We start from the raw sequence: 18,169 nt of genomic DNA on the forward strand, positions 1-18,169 counted from the left end.
TCTGTTCTACTGTAGTCAGGTCTATACATTCCTCTGTTCTACTGTAGTCAGGTCTATACATTCCTCTGTTCTACTGTAGTCAGGTCTATACATTCCTCTGTTCTACTGTAGTCAGGTACTGTAGTCAGGTCTATACATTCCTCTGTTCTACTGTAGTCAGGTCTATACATTCCTCTGTTCTACTGTAGTCAGGTCTATACATTCCTCTGTTCTACTGTAGTCAGGTCTATACATTCCTCTGTTCTACTGTAGTCAGGTCTATACATTCCTCTGTTCTACTGTAGTCAGGTCTATACATTCCTCTGTTCTACTGTAGTCAGGTCTATACATTCCTCTGTTCTACTGTAGTCAGGTCTATACATTCCTCTGTTCTACTGTAGTCAGGTCTATACATTCCTCTGTTCTACTGTAGTCAGGTCTATACATTCCTCTGTTCTACATTCCTCTGTTCTACTGTAGTCAGGTCTATACATTCCTCTGTTCTACTGTAGTCAGGTCTATACATTCCTCTGTTCTACTGTAGTCAGGTCTATACATTCCTCTGTTCTACTGTAGTCAGGTCTATACATTCCTCTGTTCTACTGTAGTCAGGTCTATACATTCCTCTGTTCTACTGTAGTCAGGTCTATACATTCCTCTGTAGTCAGGTCTATACATTCCTCTGTTCTACTGTAGTCAGGTCTATACATTCCTCTGTTCTACTGTAGTCAGGTCTATACATTCCTCTGTTCATTCATTCCTCTGTTCTACTGTAGTCAGGTCTATACATTCCTCTGTTCTACTGTAGTCAGGTCTATACATTCTGTTCTCTGTAGTCAGGTCTACATTCCTCTGTCAGGTCTATACATTCCTCTAGTCAGGTCTATACATTCCTCTGTTCTACTGTAGTCAGGTCTATACATTCCTCTGTTCTACTGTAGTCAGGTCTATACATTCCTCTGTTCTACTGTAGTCAGGTCTACATTCCTCTGTTCTACTGTAGTCACATTCCTCTGTTCTACTGTAGTCAGGTCTATACATTCCTCTGTTCTACTGTAGTCAGGTCTATACATTCCTCTGTTCTACTGTAGTCAGGTCTATACATTCCTCTGTTCTACTGTAGTCAGGTCTATACATTCCTCTGTTCTACTGTAGTCAGGTCTATACATTCCTCTGTTCTACTGTAGTCAGGTCTACATTCCTCTGTACATTCCTCTGTTCTACTGTAGTCAGGTCTATACATTCCTCTGTTCTACTGTAGTCAGGTCTATACATTCCTCTGTTCTACTGTAGTCAGGTCTATACATTCCTCTGTTCTACTGTAGTCAGGTCTATACATTCCTCTGTTCTACTGTAGTCAGGTCTATACATTTCTCTGTTGTCAGGTCTATACATTCCTCTGTAGTCAGGTCTATACATTCCTCTGTTCTACTGTAGTCAGGTCTATACATTCCTCTGTTCTACTGTAGTCAGGTCTATACATTCCTCTGTTCTACTGTAGTCAGGTCTATACATTCCTCTGTTCTACTGTAGTCAGATCTATACATTCCTCTGTTCTACTGTAGTCAGGTCTATACATTCCTCTGTTCTAATGTAGTCAGGTCTATACATTCCTCTGTTCTACTGTAGTCAGGTCTATACATTCCTCTGTTCTACTGTAGTCAGGTCTATACATTCCTCTGTAGTCAGGTCTACATTCCTCTGTAGTCAGGTCTATACATTCCTCTGTTCTACTGTAGTCAGGTCTCTATACATTCCTCTGTTCTACTGTAGTCAGGTCTATACATTCCTCTGTTCTACTGTATACATTCCTCTGTCAGGTCTATACATTCCTCTGTTCTACTGTAGTCAGGTCTATACATTCCTCTGTTCTACTGTAGTCAGGTCTATACATTCCTCTGTTCTACTGTAGTCAGGTCTATACATTCCTCTGTTCTACTGTAGTCAGGTCTATACATTCCTCTGTAGTCAGGTCTACATTCCTCTGTTAGTCACTGTAGTCAGGTCTATACATTCCTCTGTTCTACTGTAGTCAGGTCTATACATTCCTCTGTTCTCTGTTCTATTCCTCTGTAGTCAGGTCTATACATTCCTCTGTTCTACTGTAGTCAGGTCTATACATTCCTCTGTTCTACTGTAGTCAGTACATTCCTCTGTAGTCAGGTCTATACATTCCTCTGTTCTACTGTAGTCAGGTCTATACATTCCTCTGTTCTACTGTAGTCAGGTCTATACATTCCTCTGTTCTACTGTAGTCAGGTCTATACATTCTGTTCTCTGTAGTCAGGTCTATACATTCCTCTGTTCTACTGTAGTCAGGTCTATACATTCCTCTGTTCTACTGTAGTCAGGTCTATACATTCCTCTGTTCTACTGTAGTCAGGTCTATACATTCCTCTGTTCTACTGTAGTCAGGTCTATACATTCCTCTGTTCTACTGTAGTCAGGTCTATACATTCCTCTGTTCTACTGTAGTCAGGTCTATACATTCCTCTGTCTACTGTAGTCTATACATTCCTCTGTTCTACTGTAGTCAGGTCTATACATTCCTCTGTAGTCAGGTCTATACATTCCTCTGTTCTACTGTAGTCAGGTCTATACATTCCTCTGTTCTACTGTAGTCAGGTCTATACATTCCTCTGTTCTACTGTAGTCAGGTCTATACATTCCTCTGTTCTACTGTAGTCAGGTCTATACATTCCTCTGTTCTACTGTAGTCAGGTCTATACACTGTAGTCAGGTCTATACATTCCTCTGTAGTCAGGTCTATACATTCCTCTGTAGTCAGGTCTATACATTCCTCTGTTCTACTGTAGTCAGGTCTATACATTCCCTGTTCTACTGTAGTCAGGTCTATACATTCCTCTGTAGTCAGGTCTATACATTCTGTTCTACTGTAGTTCTACACTGTAGTCAGGTCTATACATTCCTCTGTTCTACTGTAGTCAGGTCTATACATTCCTCTGTTCTACTGTAGTCAGGTCTATACATTCCTCTGTTCTACTGTAGTCAGGTCTATACATTCCTCTGTTCTCAGGTCTATACATTCCTCTGTTCTACTGTAGTCAGGTCTATACATTCCTCTGTTCTACTGTAGTCAGGTCTATACATTCCTCTGTTCTACTGTAGTCAGGTCTATACATTCCTCTGTTCTACTGTAGTCAGGTCTATACATTCCTCTGTTCTACTGTAGTCAGGTCTATACATTCCTCTGTTCTACTGTAGTCAGGTTACATTCCTCTGTTCTACTGTAGTCAGGTCTATACATTCCTCTGTTCTACTAGTCAGGTACATTCCTCTGTTCTACTGTAGTCAGGTCTATACATTCCTCTGTTCTACTGTAGTCAGGTCTATACATTCCTCTGTAGTCAGGTTCTACATTCCTCTGTTCTGTAGTCAGGTCTATACATTCCTGTTCTGTTCTATTCCTCTGTAGTCAGGTCTATACATTCCTCTGTTCTACTGTAGTCAGGTCTATACATTCCTCTGTTCTACTGTAGTCAGGTCTATACATTCCTCTGTTCTACTGTAGTCAGGTCTATACATTCCTCTGTAGTCAGGTCTATACATTCCTCTGTTCTACTGTAGTCAGGTCTATACATTCCTCTATACATTCCTCTGTTCTACTGTAGTCAGGTCTATACATTCCTCTGTTCTACTGTAGTCAGGTCTATACATTCCTCTGTTCTACTGTAGTCAGGTCTATACATTCCTCTGTTCTACTGTAGTCTCTATACATTCCTCTGTTCTACTGTCAGGTCTATACATTCCTCTGTTCACTGTAGTCCTACATTCCTCTGTTCTACTGTAGTCAGGTCTATACATTCCTCTGTTCTACTGTAGTCAGGTCTATACATTCCCTCTGTAGTGTTACATTCCTCTGTTCTACTGTAGTCAGGTCTATACATTTCTGTTCTACTGTGTCAGGTCTATACACTGTAGTCAGGTCTATACATTCCTCTGTTCTCTGTAGTCAGGTCTATACATTCCTCTGTTCTAGTCAGGTCTATACATTCCTCTGTTCTACTGTAGTCAGGTCTATACATTCCTCTGTTCTACTGTAGTCAGGTCTATACATTCCTCTGTTCTACTGTAGTCAGGTCTATACATTCCTCTGTTCTGTTCTACTGTAGTCAGGTCTATACATTCCTCTGTTCTACTGTAGTCAGGTCTATACATTCCTCTGTTCTACTGTAGTCAGGTCTATACATTCCTCTGTTCTACTGTAGTCAGGTCTATACATTCCTCTGTTCTACTGTAGTCAGGTCTATACATTCCTCTGTTCTACTGTAGTCAGGTCTATACATTCCTCTGTTCTACTGTAGTCAGGTCTATACATTCCTCTGTTCTACTGTAGTAGTCACATTCCTCTGTCTGTAGTCAGGTCTATACATTCCTCTGTTCTACTGTAGTCAGGTCTATACATTCCTCTGTTCTACTGTAGTCAGGTCAGGTCTATACATTCCTCTGTTCTACTGTAGTCAGGTCTATACATTCCTCTGTTCTACTGTAGTCAGGTCTATACATTCCTCTGTTCTACTGTAGTCAGGTCTATACATTCCTCTGTTCTACTGTAGTCAGGTCTATACATTCCTCTGTTCTACTGTAGTCAGGTCTATACATTTCTGTTCTCTGTAGTCAGGTCTATACATTCCTCTGTTCTACACTGTAGTCAGGTCTATACATTCCTCTGTTCTACTGTAGTCAGGTCTATACATTCCTCTGTTCTACTGTAGTCAGGTCTATACATTCCTCTGTTCTACTGTCTGTTCTACACTGTAGTCAGGTCTATACATTCCTCTGTTCTACTGTAGTCAGGTCTGTTCTACTGTAGTCAGGTCTATACATTCCTCTGTTCTGTAGTCAGGTCTATACATTCCTCTGTTCTACTGTAGTCAGGTCTATACATTCCTCTGTGTCAGGTCTACATTCCTCTGTAGTCAGGTCTATACATTCCTCTGTTCTACTGTAGTCAGGTCTATACATTCCTCTGTTCTACTGTAGTCAGGTCTATACATTCCTCTGTAGTCAGGTCTATACATTCCTCTGTTCTACTGTAGTCAGGTCTATACATTCCTCTGTAGTCAGGTCTAAACATTCCTCTGTTCTACTGTAGTCAGGTCTATACATTCCTCTGTTCTACTGTAGTCAGGTCTATACATTCCTCTGTTCTACTGTAGTCAGGTCTAAACATTCCTCTGTTCTACTGTAGTCAGGTCTATACATTCCTCTGTAGTCAGGTCTAAACATTCCTCTGTTCTACTGTAGTCAGGTCTATACATTCCTCTGTTCTACTGTAGTCAGGTCTATACATTCCTCTGTTCTACTGTAGTCAGGTCTATACATTCCTCTGTTCTCTGTAGTCAGGTCTATACATTTCTGTTCTCTGTAGTCAGGTCTATACATTCCTCTGTTCTACTGTAGTCAGGTCTATACATTCCTCTGTTCTACTGTAGTCAGGTCTATACATTCCTCTGTTCTACTGTAGTCAGGTCTATACATTCCTCTGTTCTACTGTAGTCAGGTCTATACATTCCTCTGTTCTACATTCCTCTGTTCTGTAGTCAGGTCTATACATTCCTCTGTTCTACTGTAGTCAGGTCTATACATTCCTCTGTTCTACTGTAGTCAGGTCTATACATTCCTCTGTTCTACTGTAGTCAGGTCTATACATTCCTCTGTTCTACTGTAGTCAGGTCTATACATTCCTCTGTTCTACTAGTCAGGTCTATACATTCCTCTGTTCTACTGTAGTCAGGTCTATACATTCCTCTGTTCTACTGTAGTCAGGTCTATACATTCCTCTGTTCTACTGTAGTCAGGTCTATACATTCCTCTGTTCTACTGTAGTCAGGTCTACATTCCTCTGTCTACTGTAGTCAGGTCTATACATTCCTCTGTTCTACTGTAGTCAGGTCTATACATTCCTCTGTTCTACTGTAGTCAGGTCTATACATTCCTCTGTTCTACTGTAGTCAGGTCTATACATTCCTCCTACTCAGGTCTATACATTCCTCTACTGTAGTCAGGTCTATACATTCCTCTGTTCTACTGTAGTCAGGTCTATACATTCCTCTGTTCTACTGTAGTCAGGTCTATACATTCCTCTGTAGTCAGGTTCTACATTCCTCTGTTCTACTGTAGTCAGGTCTATACATTCCTCTGTTCTACTGTAGTCAGGTCTATACATTCCTCTGTTCTACTGTAGTCAGGTCTATACATTCCTCTGTTCTACTGTAGTCAGGTCTATACATTCCTCTGTTCTACTGTAGTCAGGTCTATACATTCCTCTGTTCTACTGTAGTCAGGTCTATACATTCCTCTAGTCAGGTCTATACATTCCTCTGTTCTCTGTAGTCAGGTCTATACATTCTGTTCTCTGTAGTCAGGTCTATACATTCCTCTGTAGTCAGGTCTATACATTCCTCTGTTCTACTGTAGTCAGGTCTAGTCACATACATTCTCTGTTCTACTGTAGTCAGGTCTATACATTCCTCTGTTCTACTGTAGTCAGGTCTATACATTCCTCTGTAGTCAGGTTCTATACATTCTGTTCTCTGTAGTCAGGTCTATACATTCCTCTGTTCTACTGTAGTCAGGTCTATACATTCCTCTGTTCTACTGTAGTCAGGTCTATACATTCCTCTGTTCTACATTCCTCTGTTCTACTGTAGTCAGGTCTATACATTCCTCTGTTCTACTGTAGTCAGGTCTATACATTCCTCTGTTCTACTGTAGTCAGGTCTACATACATTCTCTGTAGTCAGGTCTATACATTCCTCTGTTCTACTGTAGTCAGGTCTATACATTCCTCTGTTCTACTGTAGTCAGGTCTATACATTCTGTTCTCTGTAGTCAGGTCTATACATTCCTCTGTTCTACTGTAGTCAGGTCTATACATTCCTCTGTTCTACTGTAGTCAGGTCTATACATTCCTCTGTTCTACTGTAGTCAGGTCTATACATTCCTCTGTTCTACTGTAGTCAGGTCTATACATTCCTCTGTTCTACTGTAGTCAGGTCTATACATTCCTCTGTTCAGTTCTATACATTCCTCTGTTCTACTGTAGTCAGGTCTATACATTCCTCTGTTCTACTGTAGTCAGGTCTATACATTCCTCTGTTCTACTGTAGTCAGGTCTATACATTCCTCTGTTCTACTGTAGTCAGGTCTATACATTCCTCTGTAGTCAGGTCTACATTCCTCTGTTCTACTGTAGTCAGGTCTATACATTCCTCTGTTCTACTGTAGTCAGGTCTATACATTCCTCTGTTCTACTGTAGTCAGGTCTATACATTCCTCTGTTCTACTGTAGTCAGGTCTATACATTCCTCTGTTCTACTGTAGTCAGGTCTATACATTCCTCTGTTCTACTGTAGTCAGGTCTATACATTCTGTTCTCTGTTCTACATTCCTCTGTAGTCAGGTCTATACATTCCTCTGTTCTACTGTAGTCAGGTCTATACATTCCTCTGTTCTACTGTAGTCAGGTCTATACATTCCTCTGTTCTACTGTAGTCAGGTCTATACATTCCTCTGTTCTACTGTAGTCAGGTCTATACATTCCTCTGTTCTACTGTAGTCAGGTCTATACACATTCCTCTGTAGTCAGGTCTATACATTCCTCTGTTCTACTGTAGTCAGGTCTATACATTTCTGTTCTCTGTAGTCAGGTCTATACATTCCTCTGTTCTACTGTAGTCAGGTCTATACATTCTGTTCTCTGTTCTACATTCCTCTGTAGTCAGGTCTATACATTCCTCTGTTCTACTGTAGTCAGGTCTATACATTCCTCTGTTCTCTGTAGTCAGGTCTATACATTCCTCTGTTCTACTGTAGTCAGGTCTATACATTCCTCTGTTCTACTGTAGTCAGGTCTATACATTCCTCTGTTCTATAGTCATACATTCCTCTGTTCTACTGTAGTCAGGTCTATACATTCCTCTGTTCTACTGTAGTCAGGTCTATACATTCCTCTGTTCTACTGTAGTCAGGTCTATACATTCCTCTGTTCTCTGTAGTCAGGTCTATACATTCCTCTGTTCTACTGTAGTCAGGTCTATACATTCCTCTGTTCTACTGTAGTCAGGTCTATACATTCCTCTGTTCTACTGTAGTCAGGTCTATACATTCCTCTGTTCTACTGTAGTCAGGTCTATACATTCCTCTGTTCTACTGTAGTCAGGTCTATACATTTCTGTTCTCTGTAGTCAGGTCTATACACTGTAGTCAGGTCTATACATTCCTCTGTTCTACTGTAGTCAGGTCTATACATTCCTCTGTTCTACTGTAGTCAGGTCTATACATTCCTCTGTTCTACTGTAGTCAGGTCTATACATTCCTCTGTTCTCACTGGTCTATACATTCCTCTGTTCTACTGTAGTCAGGTCTATACATTCCTCTGTTCTACTGTAGTCAGGTCTATACATAGTCATTCCTCTGTTCTACTGTAGTCAGGTCTATACATTCCTCTGTTCTACTGTAGTCAGGTCTATACATTCCTCTGTTCTACTGTAGTCAGGTCTATACATTCCTCTGTTCTACTGTAGTCAGGTCTATACATTCCTCTGTTCTACTGTAGTCAGGTCTATACATTCCTCTGTTCTACTGTAGTCAGGTCTATACATTCCTCTGTTCTACTGTAGTCAGGTCTATACATTCCTCTGTTCTACTGTAGTCAGGTCTATTCCTCTGTTCTACTGTAGTCATTCCTCTGTTCTACTGTAGTCAGGTCTATACATTCCTCTGTTCTACTGTAGTCAGGTCTATACATTCCTCTGTTCTACTGTAGTCAGGTCTATACATTCCTCTGTTCTACTGTAGTCAGGTCTATACATTCCTCTGTTCTACTGTAGTCAGGTCTATACATTCCTCTGTTCTACTGTAGTCAGGTCTATACATTCCTCTGTTCTACTGTAGTCAGGTCTATACATTTCCTCTGTAGTCAGGTCTACATTCCTCTGTTCTACTGTAGTCAGGTCTATACATTCCTCTGTTCTACTGTAGTCAGGTCTATACATTCCTCTGTTCTACTGTAGTCAGGTCTACATTCCTCTGTTCTACTGTAGTCAGGTCTATACATTCCTCTGTTCTACTGTAGTCAGGTCTATACATTCCTCTGTTCTACTGTAGTCAGGTCTATACATTCCTCTGTTCTACTGTAGTCAGGTCTATACATTCCTCTGTTCTACTGTAGTCAGGTCTATACATTCTCTGTTCTGTAGTCAGGTCTATACATTACCTCTGTTCTACTGTAGTCAGGTCTATACATTCCTCTGTTCTACTGTAGTCAGGTCTATACATTCCTCTGTTCTACTGTAGTCAGGTCTATACATTCCTCTGTTCTACTGTAGTCAGGTCTATACATTCCTCTGTTCTACTGTAGTCAGGTCTATACATTCCTCTGTTCTACTGTAGTCAGGTCTATACATTCCTCTGTTCTACTGTAGTCAGGTCTATACATTCCTCTGTTCTACTGTAGTCAGGTCTATACATTCCTCTGTTCTACTGTAGTCAGGTCTAAACATTCCTCTGTTCTACTGTAGTCAGGTCTATACATTCCTCTGTTCTACTGTAGTCAGGTCTATACATTCCTCTGTTCTACTCAGGTACAGTCTGTAGTCAGGTCTATACATTCCTCTGTTCTACTGTCAGTCTATACATTCCTCAGGTCTATACATTCCTCTGTTCTACTGTAGTCAGGTCTATACATTCCTCTGTTCTACTGTAGTCAGGTCTATACATTCCTCTGTTCTACTGTAGTCAGGTCTATACATTCCTCTGTTCTACTGTAGTCAGGTCTATACATTCTGTTCTACTGTAGTCAGGTCTATACATTCCTCTGTTCTACTGTAGTCAGGTCTATACATTCCTCTGTTCTACTGTAGTCAGGTCTATACATTCCTCTGTTCTACTGTAGTCAGGTCTATACATTCCTCTATACTGTAGTCAGGTCTATACATTCTCTGTTCTACTGTAGTCAGGTCTATACATTCCTCTGTTCTACTGTAGTCAGGTCTATACATTCCTCTGTTCTACTGTAGTCAGGTCTATACATTCCTCTGTTCTACTGTAGTCAGGTCTATACATTCCTCTGTTCTACTGTAGTCAGGTCTATACATTCCTCTGTTCTACTGTAGTCAGGTCTATACATTCCTCTGTTCTACTGTAGTCAGGTCTACATACATTCCTCTGTTCTACTGTAGTCAGGTCTATACATTCCTCTGTTCTACTGTAGTCAGGTCTATACACTGTAGTCAGGTCTATACATTCCTCTGTTCTACTGTAGTCAGGTCTATACATTCCTCTGTTCTACTGTAGTCAGGTCTATACATTCCTCTGTTCTACTGTAGTCAGGTCTATACATTCCTCTGTTCTGTGTTCTATACACTGTAGTCAGGTCTATACATTCCTCTGTTCTACTCTATACAGTCTGTTCTATACATTCCTCTGTTCTACTGTAGTCAGGTCTATACATTCCTCTGTTCTACTGTAGTCAGGTCTATACATTCCTCTGTTCTACTAGTAGTCTATACATTCCTCTGTTCTACTGTCTATACATTCCTCTGTTCTACTGTCAGGTCTATACATTCCTCTGTTCTACTGTAGTCAGGTCTATACATTCCTCTGTTCTACTGTAGTCAGGTCTATACATTCCTCTGTTCTACTGTAGTCAGGTCTATACATTCCTCTGTTCTACTGTAGTCAGGTCTATACATTCCTCTGTTCTACTGTAGTCAGGTCTATACATTCCTCTGTAGTCAGGTCTATACATTCCTCTGTTCTACTGTAGTCAGGTCTATACATTCCTCTGTTCTACTGTAGTCAGGTCTAAACATTCCTCTGTTCTACTGTAGTCAGGTCTATACATTCCTCTGTTCTACTGTAGTCAGGTCTATACATTCCTCTGTGGTCAGGTCTATACATTCCTCTGTTCTACTGTAGTCAGGTCTATACATTCCTCTGTTCTACTGTAGTCAGGTCTATACATTCCTCTGTTCTACTGTAGTCAGGTCTATACATTCCTCTGTTCTACTGTAGTCAGGTCTATACATTCCTCTGTTCTACTGTAGTCAGGTCTATACATTCCTCTGTAGTCAGGTCTATACATTCCTCTGTTCTACTGTAGTCAGGTCTATACATTCCTCTGTTCTACTGTAGTCAGGTCTATACATTCCTCTGTTCTACTGTAGTCAGGTCTATACATTCCTCTGTTCTACTGTAGTCAGGTCTATACATTCCTCTGTTCTACTGTAGTCAGGTCTATACATTTCTGTTCTCTGTAGTCAGGTCTATACATTCCTCTGTTCTACTGTAGTCAGGTCTATACATTCCTCTGTTCTACTGTAGTCAGGTCTTCCTCTGTTCTACTGTAGTCAGGTCTATACATTCCTCTGTTCTACTGTAGTCAGGTCTATACATTCCCTGTTCTGTAGTCAGGTCTATACATTCCTCTGTTCTACTGTAGTCAGGTCTATACATTCCTCTGTTCTACTGTAGTCAGGTCTACATTCCTCTGTTACTGTAGTCAGGTCTATACATTCCTCTGTTCTACTGTAGTCAGGTCTATACATTCCTCTGTTCTACTGTAGTCAGGTCTATACATTCCTCTGTTCTACTGTAGTCAGGTCTATACATTCCTCTGTTCTCTGTAGTCAGGTCTATACATTCCTCTGTTCTACTGTAGTCAGGTCTATACATTCCTCTGTTCTACTGTAGTCAGGTCTATACATTCCTCTGTTCTACACTGTAGTCAGGTCTATACATTCCTCTGTTCTACTGTAGTCAGGTCTATACATTCCTCTGTTCTACTGTAGTCAGGTCTATACATTCCTCTGTTCTACTGTAGTCAGGTCTATACATTCCTCTGTTCTACTGTAGTCAGGTCTATACATTCCTCTGTTCTACTGTAGTCAGGTCTATACATTCCTCTGTTCTACTGTAGTCAGGTCTATACATTCCTCTGTTCTACTGTAGTCAGGTCTATACATTCCTCTGTTCTCCTCTGTAGTCAGTCTATACATTCCTCTGTCTAGTCACACATTCCTCTGTTCTACTGTAGTCAGGTCTACATTCCTCTGTTCTACTGTAGTCAGGTCTATACATTCCTCTGTTCTACTGTAGTCAGGTCTATACATTCCTCTGTTCTACTGTAGTCAGGTCTATACATTCCTCTGTTCTACTGTAGTCAGGTCTATACATTCCTCTGTTCTACTGTAGTCAGGTCTATACATTCCTCTGTTCTACTGTAGTCAGGTCTATACATTCCTCTGTTCTACTGTAGTCAGGTCTATACATTCCTCTGTTCTACTGTAGTCAGGTCTATACATTCCTCTGTTCTACTGTAGTCAGGTATTCCTCTGTTCTACTGTAGTCAGGTCTATACATTTCTGTTCTCTGTAGTTCTACATTCCTCTGTTCTACTGTAGTCAGGTCTATACATTCCTCTGTTCTACTGTAGTCAGGTCTATACATTCCTCTGTTCTACTGTAGTCAGGTCTATACATTCCTCTGTTCTACTGTAGTCAGGTCTATACATTCCTCTGTTCTACTGTAGTCAGGTCTATACATTCCTCTGTCAGTCAGGTCTATACATTCTGTTCTCTGTAGTCAGGTTCTACATTCCTCTGTTCTACTGTAGTCAGGTCTATACATACTGTAGTCAGGTCTATACATTCCTCTGTTCTACTGTAGTCAGGTCTATACATTCCTCTGTTCTACTGTAGTCAGGTCTATACATTCCTCTGTTCTACTGTAGTCAGGTCTATACATTCCTCTGTTCTACTGTAGTCAGGTCTATACATTCCTCTGTTCTACTGTAGTCAGGTCTATACATTCCTCTGTTCTACTGTAGTCAGGTCTATACATTCCTCTGTTCTACTGTAGTCAGGTCTATACATTCCTCTGTTCTACTGTAGTCAGGTCTATACATTCCTCTGTTCTACTGTAGTCAGGTCTAAACATACATTCCTCTGTTCTACTGTAGTCAGTCTATACATTCCTCTGTCTAGTCACATTCCTCTGTTCTACTGTAGTCAGGTCTATACATTCCTCTGTAGTCAGGTCTATACATTCCTCTGTAGTCAGGTCTAAACATTCCTCTGTTCTACTGTAGTCAGGTCTATACATTCCTCTGTTCTACTGTAGTCAGATCTATACATTCCTCTGTTCTACTGTAGTCAGATCTATACATTCCTCTGTTCTACTGTAGTCAGGTCTAAACATTCCTCTGTAGTCAGGTCTATACATTCCGCTGTTCTACTGTAGTCAGGTCTAAACATTCCTCTGTTCTACTGTAGTCAGGCCTCTTTCTCGAGGTCTATACATTCCTCTGTTCTACTTTCCAACCTGAAGGGCACCGCCGTCATAATTTAACCTCACATTTTTCCAGGTTCCCCAGTTGTCTTGAAAGCACCATTAGGTTCATCGTTTAGCTAGCTAGCATGTCTAAACCAAAGACCACTTCGCCAGATGATTACATGACCCATCAAGTTAGCCAGGCGTGTCTGGGGGTTGATTACGGCCATGCCGCCCCTCACCCTGCAGGTGTTCGGCTGGCAGGCCACAGCTGTGTATGGTGGGTTCAGGGTCCTGAGAGGGAAGGCTCTTCTCTGACTCGGTAGTTAGGCTGATCCCCTCTATCGGATCCTCTACCAGGTCGTTGGCACACAGCTACACAGAGAAACACAGGGAGAACATACATTTAATATGGAGTTAACATGAAGTGAGTCCCAAATGACACCCAGTTCCTAAATACCGCAACACTTCTGACCAGGGACCCATAGAGATTTGAATACAATATTGTATTTGACAGATTCCACACCTTCTGTAGCTGTGGATCCAGCCTCCATATTCTCAGAGTCTGGTCTCTGGACAAAGTCACCATCTGGTACTCCTTAGAAGCTAGGAGACAACGAGACAGGAGAATCAGAGGACTGTCTCTATGGAGAATGAGAAGACAGGAGAATCAGAGGACTGAACTCTATGGAGAATGAAAAGACAGGAGAATCAGAGGACTGAACTCTATGGAGAATGAGACAACGAGACAGGAGAATCAGAGGACTGAACTCTATGGAGAATGAGACAACGAGACAGGAGAATCAGAGGACTGTCTCTATGGAGAATGAGAAGACAGGAGAATCAGAGGACTGAACTCTATGGAGAATGAAAAGACAGGAGAATCAGAGGACTGAACTCTATGGAGAATGAGACAACGAGACAGGAGAATCAGAGGACTGAACTCTATGGAGAATGAGACAACGAGACAGGAGAATCAGAGGACTGAACTCTATGGAGAATGAGACAACGAGACAGGAGAATCAGAGGACTGAACTCTATGGAGAATGAGACAACTAGACAGGAGAATCAGAGGACTGAACTCTACCCAGCCATCCAGGCTGGTAGAGGTATATTACCCAGCCACCCAGGCTGGTAGAGGTATATTACCCAGACACCCAGGCTGGTAGAGTTATATTACCCAACCACCCAGGCTGGTAGAGGTATATTACCCAGCCAGCCAGGCTGGTAGAGTTATATTACCCAGCCACCCAGGATGGTAGAGGTATATTACCCAGCCACCCAGGCTGGTAGAGGTATAATACCCAGCCACCCAGGCTGGTAGAGGTATATTACCCAGGCTGGTAGAGGTATATTACCCAGCCATCCAGGCTGGTAGAGGTATATTACCCAGCCACCCAGGCTGGTAGAGGTATATTACCCAGCCACCCAGGCTGGTAGACCCAGGCTGGTCAGGTATATTACCCAGTAGAGGTATATTACCCAGGCTGGTAGAGGTATATTACCCAGTAGAGGTATATTACCCAGGCTGGTAGAGGTATTACATATTGCCCAACCACCCAGGCTGGGTATTACCCAGAGTAGGTATATTACCCAGGCTGGTAGAGGTATATTACCCAGGCTGGTAGAGGTATATTACCCAGCCACCCAGGCTGGTAGAGGTATATTACCCCTGGCTGGTAGAGGTAAATTACCCAGGCACCCAGGCTGGTAGAGGTATATTACCCAGGCACCCAGGCTGGTAGAGGTAGGTATATTACCCAGGCACCCAGGCTGGTAGAGGTATATTACCCAGGCTGGTAGAGGTATATTACCCTGGCTGGTAGAGTTATATTACCCAGGCTGGTAGAGGTATATTACCCAGCCACCCAGGCTGGTAGAGGTATATTACCCAGCCACCCAGGCTGGTAGAGTTATATTACCCAGGCTGGTAGAGGTATATTACCCAGGCTGGTAGAGGTATATTACCCTCCAGGCTGGTAGAGTTATATTCCCTGTTAACTGGTAGAGTTATATTACCCAGGCTGGTAGAGGTATATTACCCAGCCACCCAGGCTGGTACCCAGAGGTATATTACCCAGCCACCCAGGCTGGTAGAGTTATATTACCCAGGCTGGTAGAGGTATATTACCCAGGCTGGTAGAGGTATATTACCCATTACCCAGGCTGGTAGAGGTATATTACCCAGCCACCCAGGCTGGTAGAGGTAGAGGTATATTACCCAGGCTGGTACCCAGAGGTATATTACCCAGCCACCCAGGCTGGTAGAGGTATATTACCCAGCCACCCAGGCTGGTAGAGGTATATTACCCAGCCACCCAGGCTGGTAGAGGTATATTACCCAGCCACCCAGGCTGGTAGTATATTACCCAGCCACCCAGGTATATTACCCAGCCACCCAGGCTGGTAGAGGTATATTACCCAGCCACCCAGGCTGGTAGAGGCTGGTATATTACCCAGGCTGGTAGAGGTATATTACCCAGGCTGGTAGAGTTATATTACCCAGGCTGGTAGAGGTATATTACCCAGCCACCCAGGCTGGTAGAGGTATATTACCCAGCCACCCAGGCTGGTAGACCCAGGTAGAGGTATATATTACCCAGGCTGGTAGAGGTATATTACCCAGCCACCCAGGCTGGTAGAGGTATATTACAGGCCAGCCACCCAGGCTGGTAGAGGTATATTACCCAGCCACCCAGGCTGGTAGAGGTATATTACCCAGCCACCCAGGCTGGTAGAGGTATATTACCCAGCCACCCAGGCTGGTAGAGGTATATTACCCAGCCACCCAGGCTGGTACCCAGGCTGGAGGTATATTACCCAGGCTGGTACCCAGGTATATTACCCAGGCTGGTAGAGGTATATTACCCAGCCACCCAGGCTGGTAGAGGTATATTACCCAGCCACCCAGGCTGGTAGAGTTATATTACCCAGGCTGGTAGAGGTATATTACCCAGGCTATTACCCAGGCTGGTAGAGGTATATTACCCAGGCTGGTAGAGTTATATTACCCAGGCTGGTAGAGGTATATTACCCAGCCACCCAGGCTGGTAGAGGTATATTACCCAGCCACCCAGGCTGGTAGAGTTATATTACCCAGGCTGGTAGAGGTATATTACCCAGGCTGGTAGAGTTATATTACCCAGGCTGGTAGAGGTATATTACCCAGCCACCCAGGCTGGTAGAGGTATATTACCCAGGCCAGCCACCCAGGCTGGTAGAGGTATATTACCCCCAGGCTGGTAGAGGTATATTACCCAGCCACCCAGGCTGGTAGAGGTATATTACCCAGGCTGGTAGAGGTATATTACCCCACCCAGGCTGGTAGAGGTATATTACCCAGCCACCCAGGCTGGTAGAGGTATATTACCCAGCCACCCAGGCTGGTAGAGGTATATTACCCAGGCTGGTAGAGGTATATTACCCAGCCACCCAGGCTGGGTACCCAGCCACCCAGGCTGGGTATATTACCCAGCCACCCAGGCTGGTAGAGGTATATTACCCAGCCACCCAGGCTGGTAGAGGTATATTACCCAGCCACCCAGGCTGGTAGAGGTATATTACCCAGCCACCCAGGCTGGTAGAGGTATATTACCCAGCCACCCAGGCTGGTAGAGGTATATTACCCAGGCTGGTAGAGGTATATTACCCAGGCTGGTAGAGGTATATTACCCAGGCTGGTAGAGGTACCCATTACCCAGGCTGGTATTACCCAGGAGGCTGGTAGAGGTATATTACCCAGCCACCCAGGCTGGTAGAGGTATATTACCCAGGCTGGTAGAGGTATATACCCAGCCACCCAGGCTGGTAGAGGTATATTACCCAGCCACCCAGGCTGGTAGAGGCCTCCTTTACCTTCTTTCTGCGGACGCCACTGGAACTCTAGCACCACGTCATCGTGTCCCACGAAGGCGTGGACGGGGCTGTTGAGGTCCAGAGCGCTCCATAGCAACAAGCTGTTCTCACGTCTCAGCTGGGGAACCATCACTGTCACCAGGCCATTGGAGAAAGGCTACACACACACACACACACACACACGGTTACAGACAGAGATATATCCCTGACACTCAGACACACACACACACACACACACACACACACGGTTACAGACAGAGATATATCCCTGACACACACACACACACACACACACACACACACAGACGGTTACAGACAGAGATATATCCCTGACACACACACACACACACACACACGGTTACAGACAGAGATATATCCCACACACACACACACACACACACACACACACACACACGGTTACAGACAGAGATATATCCCTGACACTCACACACACACACACACACACACACACACACACACACACACACACACCGGTTACAGACACACACACACACACACACACACACACACGGTTAAAGACAGAGATATATCCCTGACACTCACACACACACACACACACACACACACACGGTTACAGACAGAGATATATCCCACACACACACACACACACACACACACACACGGTTACAGACAGAGATATATCCCTCACACACACACACACACACACACACACGGTTACAGACAGAGATATATCCCTGACACTCACACACACACACACACACACACACACACACGGTTACAGACAGAGATATATCCCTGACACTCAGACACACACACACACACACACACACACACGGTTACAGACAGAGATATATCCCTGACACACACACACACACACACACACACACACACACGGTTACAGACAGAGATATATCCCTGACACACACACACACACACACACACACACACACACACACACACACACGGTTACAGACAGAGATATATCCCTGACACACACACACACACACACACACACACACACGGTTACAGACAGAGATATATCACACACACACACACA

General features: G+C 43.3%; 1 protein-coding gene across 4 annotated transcripts in view; it reads right to left on the minus strand.

The window, feature by feature from the left end:
- The window catches only part of wdr59 (WD repeat domain 59), an 87,458-nt gene that overhangs the window by 48,863 nt on the left and 20,426 nt on the right, over positions 1 to 18,169 (minus strand). For all 4 annotated transcript variants that reach the window (XM_042317270.1, XM_042317272.1, XM_042317271.1 and 1 more), the window contains exons 10-12: positions 17,131 to 17,287; positions 13,802 to 13,881; positions 13,518 to 13,650 (exon numbers count right to left, since the gene is read on the minus strand). In XM_042317270.1, the coding sequence (XP_042173204.1) occupies positions 13,518 to 13,650; positions 13,802 to 13,881; positions 17,131 to 17,287 (370 nt within the window). The remainder of the gene's footprint in view (positions 1 to 13,517; positions 13,651 to 13,801; positions 13,882 to 17,130; positions 17,288 to 18,169) is intronic.

This window comes from Oncorhynchus tshawytscha, unplaced genomic scaffold, assembly GCF_018296145.1.
Source record: "Oncorhynchus tshawytscha isolate Ot180627B unplaced genomic scaffold, Otsh_v2.0 Un_contig_2312_pilon_pilon, whole genome shotgun sequence".
Classification (NCBI taxonomy): Eukaryota; Metazoa; Chordata; class Actinopteri; order Salmoniformes; family Salmonidae; genus Oncorhynchus; species Oncorhynchus tshawytscha.